This window comes from Carcharhinus amblyrhynchos, chromosome 24 (genome assembly GCF_965287045.1).
Source record: "Carcharhinus amblyrhynchos chromosome 24, sCarAmb.v2.hapA, whole genome shotgun sequence".
Classification (NCBI taxonomy): Eukaryota; Metazoa; Chordata; class Chondrichthyes; order Carcharhiniformes; family Carcharhinidae; genus Carcharhinus; species Carcharhinus amblyrhynchos.
Window position 1 is genome coordinate 2,593,361 of NC_137347.1, and position 11,391 is coordinate 2,604,751.

Sequence of the window (11,391 nt, forward strand, 5' to 3'; positions counted from 1 at the left end):
TGGGGTCTTTTAGAAGACTTTGGGATGAGTATATGGGATCTAATGGGATTGGGGGTTATAGATAGGTCTATGGCTTAGTAGGTATAGAAGTGATCGGCGCAACTTGTGGGCTGAAGGGCCTGTTTGTGCTGTAGTGTTCTATGTTCTAAACTTGCCGCAGGTTGGCAAAGGGGCTGGAGACCAATCTGCTCTGAGGTGTTAGAGTAACAACTTCAATTTATCAAAAGTCTTTAACATTCCCAAAGCAATTCATGGGAAAGTTATGAAAGAAAGTTTCACACAGAGTCAGATGAGGAGGTATTAGAGAGCTGATCAAAGTTAAGATTTGAAGGAGACGCAGGGAGATTTAAAGAGGGAAATCTAGAGCTTTAGACTGAAAGCACAGATGGAATGATTCAGTTCAGGGGTACATGAGTGTTGCAGTTAAACATGTTGTCGGGTTTGGAGGAGATTAAAGAGGGCAAGGCCATGGAAGGATTTGAAGATGCGGATGAGAATTTTAAGATGGAGATGTTATTTAGCTGGGAGCTGATTTATGTCACCAAGTTTGGTCTAATGGGTAAGCAGGACTTGGGATAAGCTGCAGTAGTTTAGATGACTTTGAGCTCGTGTGTAGAGTAGAGAACCAACCAGAAGTGTAGTGGAATAGTTAAATTACAGGTAGTAAGTTCATGGGAGGGTTTCAGCAGCAGATGAATTCATGCAGGAGTGGAGTTGGGCGGTGTTATAAGCATGGACAGAGGTATTATTAATAATACCATGAAGAAACTCAACTTGGGGGTCAATACCCAGATTGTGAACATCTTGTTCAGCTTCAATGTTGGAGAGGGATGGAGTGAGTAGGGAATGGGGACTCCCATTTGCACATCCCTGTGTGATTACTGGAAATTTCAGTCCTTTCAGTACTGGATGTTGGAAAAGCAGCCTGACAATTGAGGGTCTGTGAAGAGATCGAGAGGTGGGTAAGGTAGAGCGGGGTGTCGTCAGCATACATGTAGAAAGTGGTCATCTGTTTTTGGATGGTGTTGCTTACAGACAGCATGCAGATGACAATGAGGAGGGGCCAGGGATAACTCCATGGGAAACACCAAGGTATGGCAGCAGGAAGAGCAGCCTTTGTGGTCTACAGCTAGAAAGTTAAGAACAGATCTCACTTGGAGTAGCTTGATGACAATGGAGAAACATTGAAGGAGGTTGGTGCGGTCAAACAGGTTGAGAGGGTTGAGAGTGGATGGTTACCTTTGTCAGGGTGATATTTGTGATTTCTCTGGACTGTGGCGGGACAGGAACTTGACTGGAGTGATTCAGAGATACAGTTCCTGCAAAGCTGGCCAAAGACTTGAAGTGACAACAAATTCAAGGACTTTGGAGAGGAACTCGAGGTTGGTGATAGGGTGATAATTTGCAAGGGCCAAGAGGTCAAAGGTTGTTTTATTTTTGAGGAGAGGGATGAGGACTGCAGATTTAACAGAGAGGGGGACAGCCTCTGAGGAGAGAGAATCATTAATGATAGAAACCAATAGGGGGAGCAGGAGGGGAAATTAGGTGATCTGTAATTTAGCGGGAAGGGGATGAAAGGGGCAGGAGGTGGGTCTCATGGACAAGATGAGCTCAGGGAGGGCATGGAGAGAGAGGGGGAGAATATGTTCAGAGCTCAGGTGGGGGAGCCTTAGAGGAAGTTAGGCCAGTAGGTTAGGGAAAGCAATGAAACCATCAGAGGCAGCTGAGCAGTCTTCTGTGACAAAGACATTTGTGAGCTTTCATTTTATACCGCTCTTTCTGGAAACTGGATATCAAATACAGCCTGTCTTGTGACCCTGAACATAAGAAATAGGAGCAGGAGTAGGCCATCTAGCCCTTCAAGCCTGCCCCGCCGTTCAATAAGATCATGGCTGATCTGTCGTGTCTCAGTTCCACATTCCTGCCCTCTCCCCATAACCCTTAATTCCTTTGTCTATCAAAAACCCATCAACCCGCGTCTTAAATATATTTAGCGAGGCAGCCTCCACCACTTCAACGGGCAGAGAATTCCAGAGATTCACCACCCTTTGAGTGAAGAAGTTCCTCCTCAACTCCGTTCTAAACCGCACCCCCCCCTTATCTTGAGGCTGTGCCCTCTAGTCCTACTGTCCTTTCTGAGCGGGAAGAGCCTCTCCACCTCTATCCTGTCATCCCATTCATCATCTTATACGTCTCAATGAGATCTCCCCTCATTCTTCTAAACTCTAACGAGTACAAGCCTAGTTTATTCAGCCTCTCCTCATAGTTCAACCCCCTCAACTCTGGTATCAGCCTAGTAAACCTCCTTTGCACTCCCTCCAAGGCCAAAATATCCTTGCGTAAGTGCGGCGACCAAAACTGCACACAGTACTCCAGCTGCAGCCTCACCAGTTCCCTGTATAGTTGCAGCAAGACCTCCCTACTTTTATATTCAATCCCCCTTGCTATAAAGGCCAGCATCCCATTTGCCTTCCTGACCACCTGCTGCACCTGCAAGCTGGGTTTTTGCGACTCATGCACAAGGACCCCGAGGTCCCTCTGCACCGTTGCATGCTGTAGTTTTTCGCCATGTAAGTAATAGTCCTTCCTACCATTATTCCTACCAAAGTGGACAACTTCACACTTGCTAACATTAAATTCCATTTGCCAGTTCCTGGCCCATTCGCCCAGCCTATCTAGATCCTTCTACAGACTTTCCACACCCTCCGCACAATTTGCCGTTCCACCAGTCTTGGTGTCATCAGCAAATTTCGACACCATACACTCGGTTCCCTCCTCCAGATCATCTATATAAATGGTAAATAGCTGAGGCCCCAGCACCGATCCCTGGGGCACTCCACTAGTCACCAACCGCCAATCCGAATAGCACCCATTGACCCCCACTCTCTGCCTCCTATTTGACAGCCAATCCCCTATCCACACTAACACCCTACCCCCAACTCCATGCCCCCTAACCTTCTGTAACAACCTCTTGTGCGGCACCTTATCAAACGCCTTCTGAAAATCAAGAAACGCCACATCCACCGGCTCTCCTCTATCCACCGCCCTAGACACATCCTCATAGAACTCCAATAAATTTGTCAGACACGACTTCCCCTTAACGAAACCGTGTTGCGTCTGCTCTATCAAACAATTCTCCTCAAGATGCCTCGCTATTTTCTCCTTGATCACGGATTCTAACATTTTACCTACAATAGGCGTTAAACTAACAGGCCTATAATTCCCTGCCTTTTGCCTGCCACCCTTCTTAAACAACGGCATAACATTAGCCGTTTTCCAGTCTTCCGGCACTTCCCCGGAATCCAGCGAGGTTTGGAAAATAATCATCAAGGCATCCACTATCATCTCCGCCATTTCTTTCAGAACCCTTGGATGCATTCCATCCGGTCCTGGGGACTTGTCCACAATCAGTCCCTCCAATCTGTCGAGCACCGCCTCTCTAGTAACAATAATGTCATTCAGGCCCTCCACTCCCACCATCTTTCCATCGCTAACACCCGGCAGACTATTCACGTCCTCCTCCGTGAAGACCGAAACAAAAAAGTTATTCAAGACCTCAGCCATTTCCCCATCCCCTACCACTAAGTCCCCCCCTCATCCTCTAAGGGTCCAACGTTCACCCTAGTCAGCCTCTTCCTTTTTATATATTTATAAAAACTCTTACTATCCTTTTTTATATTAAGCGCTAGCCCAGCTTCATAGTTTATCCTACCCTTCTTTATCAGCTTCTTCGTCATTCTTTGTTGATATTTAAACCTCTCCAAATCCTCTTCTCGCCCACTACTCTTAGCTACTCTAAACGCATCCGCTTTTAATTTAGTACTCTCCTTTACCTCCTTCGTTATCCACGGCTGATTATCTCTCCTCCTATGATCCTTTTTAACCATCGGAATAAATTTCTGCTGAGCACCAAGAAAGATCTCCTTAAAGATCCTCCACTGTTCCTCAGCAGACCTACCTTCCAATGCACTCCCCCAATCAACATTTGCCAATTCTTCTCTCATCCTATCGTACTCCCCTCTGTTCAAACAAAGGACACATGTCCGGGAACCCACTTTCTCCTCCGCCATACAATGATCGCTCCTCCCAAGAGGAGCCTTCACCACAAGGTCCTTAATTCTACCCTGGTTTTCTGTATGTTTTGCCTGTTGACTTGAGATTATTGGGCAATAAAATTTCCTGCCAGGCTCCTCATAATATTGGTCTGTTTATCTTTCAGCACATCTCAAATCCAAGAATCACCAGCACCATTTGAAGAGAAGGAAAAAAGCTGAGGCCCACTTAAATACACAAAGCTCCCTGGGCAGCAGTGAAAACATCCCACAAAACACTTAGAGACTGTTCCAATGTGTGACTGTGTCATAGGAAGACACCCAAGGACCTTTGTGGTTGGTATTGGGTGATAAATAACACATGGCTACCTACTATTGAGTTAAGGCTGCTTAGGCCGGAAGCACGCTCCATGGAGCTGAAAAGCCCTCCATTGCTGCCCACAGAACTGCCTGTTGTTTGTGTTCTACATGAGTTGCATTGGAATTCATCTTGGATACAGTTGGGCTGCAGTCAGAGAGCTTCCTGATGGATCATTGTTAGAAGGAAGATTTCATGATTTTATTGAATTTTTGTGATACATGATTCTTGGAGGGTTCCTCGTCCGACATCCTCTCTCTTCGATCAATTGGCTCGCTCTCCCTACCTCCAATAGTGCTACAACTAACTCAGAAAATTAAAAGGAAATGATATTTTTTTAAACCCCCAATGATTCTTCTGTGTTTGCTCACAGCAATGGATCTTAAACTTTAAAGTCCTAACCTGAGCCGATGGTAGTGATATGGTGGAAGGTGGTTCCGGGTCATTCCTTGAGTGCTGGCAGTCGGCTGCTCCTCCTCTCTAGGCTGTACCTGTCAGGGTGTGTGTACAGCAGGAGGATCGAGTGGCCCAGTCATTGATGTGAAACGTGGCACTCAAAGGACTGGATGCCTGTGGGCAGAGATTTCTCCCAAAACATGCAACGCCATATTGTCCTTAATGTGGGTTTCTGTTAGACCATCTTCATGCCTTTCCTCCGGGTGCCCCGCTTTCCTCCCACACTCCAAAGATGCGTGGGTTAGGTGGATTGGCCATGCTAAATTGCCCCTTAGTCTCAAGGGGGGGGGGAACTATCGAGGGTAATTACATGGGGTTAGGGACTGGGATTGTTGTTGGTGCAGACTCGATGGGCCGAATGGTCTTCTGCACTGTAGGATTTAATGATTGTGTGACATTGATATGAGGAGATCAGGGGACATTTCTGAAATCTTAGTAAAGGAGGGAGATGTTCCAGTCAGACACACTAAAAACAATGAAGGGACTTTTATACCGATTTTAATTCCACATCGCTTTTAACATATCAATAAAATTGGATGTCTGATGGTTCTAAAATGATATGTGACTCCTCCATCTGTCAGTAACTCGGAGTAAATGCACAAGTAATGCAGCAAGTATCAGAACACTCTGCACGTGTGTTTAGTCAGCTGATGTTAGTGCTTCTGAAGAATCCAGTCTTTCAGACTGTGGGAGGAAACCGGAACACCCAGAGGAAACCCACGCAGACACGTGGAACTCATTGTTCCTGTGGAGCAGAGTCGAGAGGCAGCGATTTTTGGGCGTGTGAGGAGGCAAAAACAAGGTACATTTTTCTGTTTATACCGTTTAACTTTTTATTTCTAGTGCTAAGTCGCGAGTTTCGGCGGTTTTTTTTAAACTAGTTAGAAACCGGAAGTCGTCACTAAGACGCTTACCGGTAGTTGTAGTTTTTCTTTTCTCGTGCCCCTAACCCTATAAATTAGTGCAGAGAGGATACCCGATTCTCTACACTGGTAGAGAATCCCACCCTCCCACCTCCTCTAACCTAATTACAAGTGTGTGGGAAGTTTTTTTTATATATTTTTATTTTTCTGCTGGTAATTGATTCAGGGATGGCAGTTCAGGCTGTAAGCTGCATCTCCTGTGGGATGTATGTGGTGAGGGAATCTAGTAGTGTTTCAGGGGAGTTTACCTGTAGGAAGTGTGATAGATTGCAGTTTCTGGAGGAGCGTGTAAAGGAGCTGGAGGTGGAATTAGAGGAGCTCCGCATAATTCGGGAAGTGGAGGAGGACATAGATAGGAGTTATAAGGAGATAGTCACTCCTAGAAATAAGTCTTGGGTCACTGCCAGGAAGAGGGGAAAGAAGCAGTTGGGGGGACAATCACCTGGGGCTGTTCCCCTCCAGAATAGGTTTTCGGCCCTGGAGGCTACAGTTGAGGAGGAATCAACTGGGGATAGCCAAAGGGAGCAGGTCTCTGGGGGTGAGCCTATTGGGAAACCTCAGGTGGTTAGGGGTAAGAGATTGGGCCTCGTGATTGGGGACTCCACAGTTATGGGGACGGATAGGAGAGTCGGAGGTAAGGGTAGGGACTCAGGGCTGGTGTGTTGCCTACCAGGGGCTGGGGTCCGGGATGTATCGGACAGGGTATTCAGGACTCTTAGGGGAGAGGGAGATCAACCCCAAGTTATAGTTCATGTGGGGACGCATGACATAGGGAGGTTAAGGGAAGGGGATATTAAGCAGAGATTTATGGAGTTGGGGTGGAAACTAAAGGCCAAGTCTGGAAGAGTAGTTATATCCTGACTCTTGCCTGTGCCACGGGATAGTTTAGAGAGGAATAGGGAGAGGAAAAGTTTGAACTCGTGGCTGAGGGGATGGTGCAGGAGGGAGGGGTTCAGGTACTTGAGCAATTGGGGCTCGTTCTGGGGAAGGTGGGACCTCTATAAGAGTGATGGTCTACACCTGAACCAGAGGGGAATCAATATCCTGGGGGGGGTAAATTTGCAAAGGCTATGCAGGGAGGTTTAAACTGATTCGGAGGGGGGGTGGGATCGTGAGTAGAGGGGGTGAAAGTGAGGGGGACATAGTTGGGGAATGCAATGCACGGCATAGTGGGGGTGGGGCGGAGCAGGGTTTGAAATGCATGTACTTTAATGCGAGGAGTATTCGCAATAAAGTGGATGAACTTGCAGCGTGGATCAGTACCTGGGACTTTGATGTTGTGGCCATTTCAGAGACATGGATAGAGCAGGGTCAGGAATGGTTGTTGCAGGTTCCTGGGTACAAATGCTTTAGTCGGAGTAGAGAAGAAGGTAGAAGTGGGGGTGGGGTAGCATTGCTAGTCAAGGACTGTATCACAGTGTCGGAGAGGAAGTTTGATGAGGACTTGTCAGTTGAGGTAGTATGGGCGGAGATTAGAAATAGGAGAGGAGAGGTCACCCTGTTGGGAGTCTTTTATAGACCTCCTAAAAGTTCTAGAGAGGTTGAGGAAAGGATTGCGGAGTCAATCCTGGTTAGGAGTGAAAGTAATAGGGTAATTGTTATGGGGGACTTTAACTTTACGAATATTGATTGGAATTGCTATAGTTCTAGCTCGTTAGAGGGGTCAGTGTTTGTACAAAGCGTGCAGGAAGGTTTTTTGACTCAGTATGTAGATAGGCCAACTAGAGGTGAGGCTATATTGGATTTGGTGCTGGGAAATGAGCCAGACCAGGTGCTAGACTTAGAAGTTGGTGTGCATTTTGGTGATAGTGACCATAATTCGGTTACGTTCACCTTAGTGATGGGAAGGGATAGGCATGAACCTCGGGTCAGTAGTTTTAGCTGGGGTAAGGGTAATTATGAGGCTATTAGGAGTGAATTAGGAAGCATAGATTGGACTAGGAGGTTACAGGGACTGGGAACGTCCGAAATGTGGAGTTTTTTCAAGGAGCAGCTACTGCGAGTCCTTGATAGGTATGTCCCTGTCAGGCATGGAGGAATTGGTAGATCTAGGGAACCGCGGTGCACTAAAAGAGTTGAGTCGATGGTTACAAAGAAAAAGGAGACTTATGTTCGGATGAGATTTGAGGGCTCAGGTAGTGCACTAGAAAGCTTTAGATTGGCTAGGAGGGAGTTGAAGAGAGAGTTAAGAAGGGCTAAAAGAGGACATGAGAAGATCTTGGCTGATAGGATTAAGGAGAATCCTAAGGCATTCTATAGGTATGTCAAGAACAGAAGGTTGGTCAGGGCAAGATTAGGGCCAGTTACAGACAGCAGAGGGAAGTTGTGTGTGGAACCGGAGGAGATTGGGGAAGCATTGAACCAATATTTCTCTTCGGTGTTCACGCAGGGGGACATGAATATAGCTGAGGAGGACACTGGGTTGCAGGGGTGTAAAATAGACAGTATTACGGTTGATAAGGGGGATGTGCTGGATATTCTTGAGGGTCTGAAAATAGATAAGTCCCCTGGTCCGGATGGGATCTACCCTAGGATTCTCTGGGAGGCTAGAGAGGTGATTGCAGAGCCTCTGGCTCAGATCTTCAGGTCGTCATTGGTCTCTGGTGTAGTCCCGGAGGATTGGAGGATAGCGAATGTTGTCCCATTGTTTAAGAAGGGGAACAGAGACTTTGCCAGGAATTATAGACCAGTGAGTCTTACTTCTGTTGTGGGCAAGGTTTTAGAAAAAATTATTAGGGATAGGATTTATAGTTATCTGGAGTGTAATGAATTGATTAGAAATAGTCAGCATGGTTTTGTAGCGGGTAGGTCGTGCCTTACTAACCTTATTGAGTTTTTTGAGAAGGTGACCAAAGAGGTGGATGGGGGCAAGGCAGTTGACGTGTTATATATGGATTTTAGTAAGGCGTTCGATAAGGTTCACCATGGTAGGCTTCTGCAGAAAATGCAGATGTATGGGATTGGGGGTGATCTAGGGAATTGGATCAGGAATTGGCTAGCGGATAGGAGACAGAGGGTGGTGGTTGATGGTAAATATTCATCATGGAGTTCGGTTACGAGTGGTGTGCCTCAGGGATCTGTTTTGGGGCCACTGTTGTTTGTAATCTTTATTAATGATCTGGATGAGGGTATAGTTGGGTGGATTAGTAAATTTGCTGATGACACCAAAGTCGGAGGTGTGGTAGATTGTGAGGAAGGGTGTCATAGTCTGCAGGGAGACTTAGATAGGTTGCAGAGCTGGGCCGAGAGGTGGCGGATGGAATTTAATGTGGAGAAGTGTGAGGTAATTCACTTTGGTAGGAGCAACAGATGTGTCGAGTATAGGGCTAACGGGAGGACTTTGAATAGTGTGGACGAACAGAGGGATCTAGGTGTATGTGTACATAGATCCCTGAAAGTTGGGAATCAAGTAGATAAGGTTGTTAAGAAGGCATACGGTGTCTTGGCGTTTATTGGTAGGGGGATTGAATTTAGGAGTCGCAGCGTCATGTTGCAACTGTACACTACTCTGGTGCGGCCGCACTTGGAGTACTGTGTGCAGTTCTGGTCCCCACATTACAAGAAGGATGTGGAGGCTTTGGAGAGGGTGCAGAGGAGGCTAGGATGTTGCCTGGTATGGTGGGGAGGTCCTATGAGGAGAGACTGAGGGATTTAGGGTTGTTTTTGTTGGAAAGAAGGCGGCTAAGAGGGGATCTTATTGAAACATATAAGATGATTAGAGGTTTAGATAGGGTGGACAGTGATAGCCTTTTTCCTCGGATGGAGAAAGCTAGCACGAGGGGGCATGGCTTTAAATTAAGGGGGGGTAGTTATAGGACGGATGTCAGGGGTAGGTTCTTTACCCAGCGGGTGGTGAGGGATTGGAATGCCCTGCCTGCTGCAGTTGTAAATGCGCCTAGTTTGGGGGCATTTAAGAGATCTGTGGATAGGTTTATGGATGAAAAGGGATTGGTATAGGCTAGTGGGTCATTGTTTTTGTAACTGGTCGGCGCAACATCGTGGGCCGAAGGGCCTGTTCTGCGCTGTAATGTTCTATGTTCTATGTTCTAATGTGCCAACTCCAATCAGACAGTGACCCGAGCCGGGAATCGAACCTTGGCCCCTGGCGCTGTTGAGGCAGCAGCGCTAACCACAGTGCCCAGGCAAGATTGGATAAGGGTCGCAGTTCTAACCAGGACTGTGTATAAGCGAAACATGACGTTTACCTGGCTACAAAGACGAGCTTTCCTTTTTGACTATGCTGTTCCTGATTTATGAATGATCTGTGTGACTGGATCACGAAGTCTCTGGGGCAGTGTACCTGGTGGCTGTGGTGAGTGTTTGATTTTACTTCAAAAACTTTTGACTGCATGTCCGGTTCGCGGGGTTTTTGTGAGTACTTTTTATTTCCGTAGCGGAAGTCAGGCGAGGGGCTAGTCGGGAAGGGAGAGTGGGGGGGGCGGGGGGGGGGGGTATAAGAAGAAGGCAATAATAGACAGCGGGCAGCATCGGGAGCGGGCAGCGGAGTGAGTGGGGGCAGAGTGAGCGCTATAATGGCTTTGGCTCGCTGGGCTTAGGCGAGAGCAGGCTTAGGCAAGGTGAGTTGCTGGTTCTATCTTTCCTGTGTTCCATTTCGGTGTATATAATTCCAAGGGCGGTCAGGACGTGGCAGGGGCTATGGGGAGATGCTTTAGCTGTGTCAGGTGCCACATGTGGGAGTTCTTGGAGGCGTCACGTCTCCTGAAGGCCCACCTCTGCGTCAAGTGTTTAGAGTTGCAGCGTTTGAGGGCCCGGATCAGGCAACTAGAGCTGCGTTTAGAGGATGCATTTCTGGTCAGGGAGAACGAGGAGTTAATGGCTATGAACCATGGACAAGTGGAGGTCCCAGGGCCCGGGGGACAGGATGGGTGGGTAACTGTTAGGAGGGGGAAGAAGAAGAATAGTCCTGGTCTAAAGACCACCCCAGTGGCCCCCCCCCAAAAGGCATTGACGGGGGGTACCAAAGGTATGTCAGGAGGACCAGAATGACTCAGAGGGAAGGAAAGGGGGCTGGCAATGAGATAGTGGTGGGGGATGGGAGGGTCAAAGGAATTGATAGGCGGTTCTGTGGGCAAAAGCGTGACTCCAGGATGGTAGTCTGCCTCCCTGGAGCAGGGGTACAGGACGTATCAGAGAGGATAGAGGGAATTTTGAAGGGTGAGGGGACCCAAGCAGAAATAATAATACACATAGGAGAAAAGGATGTAGGAAGGCAGAGTAGGGGGGATGTACGTAAGCAATTTAGGGAGTTGGGGGCCAAGCTGAAGAGCAGGGCCTCCAGGATGGCATTCTCTGGGCTGTTGCCTAGTAACAGCAGGGCTAGGAATAATGAGATCCTGCAGCTGAATGCATGGCTGAGGGATTGGTGCAAGGTAGAGGGCTTTACTTTTGTCGATCACTGGGAAGTATTTGTGAGGGAAGGGAACCTGTACAGGGATGGGGAACATTTGAATGGGAGGGGGACAAATATCTTAGCTAGGAGGTTAGCTGGAGTGTTTCGGCAGGGTTTAAACTAATATGGAGGGGGGGTGGGGATGAGACTGATAGCTCATTAGGCACTGGGGTCGGGAGCGAGTTGGGTGAC

The 11,391-nt window shown here is 47.7% G+C and overlaps 1 protein-coding gene across 2 annotated transcripts in view; it reads left to right on the forward strand.

Moving 5' to 3' along the window:
• The window catches only part of trit1 (tRNA isopentenyltransferase 1), a 30,928-nt gene extending 20,857 nt beyond the window's left edge, over nucleotides 1-10,071 (forward strand). Inside the window, exons 11-12 of one of the 2 annotated variants that reach the window (XR_013889412.1) lie at nucleotides 4,220-5,668; nucleotides 9,858-10,071. Coding sequence is in view for 1 of the 2 variants with exons in the window: in XM_080211685.1 (XP_080067811.1) it covers nucleotides 4,220-4,335 (116 nt within the window). In the remaining variant the exon portion in view is untranslated. Of the gene's footprint in view, nucleotides 1-4,219; nucleotides 5,696-9,857 lie in introns of those variants that run through there. The other variant, XM_080211685.1, reaches the window with a different exon arrangement.
• Nucleotides 10,072-11,391: the final 1,320 nt, after the last annotated feature.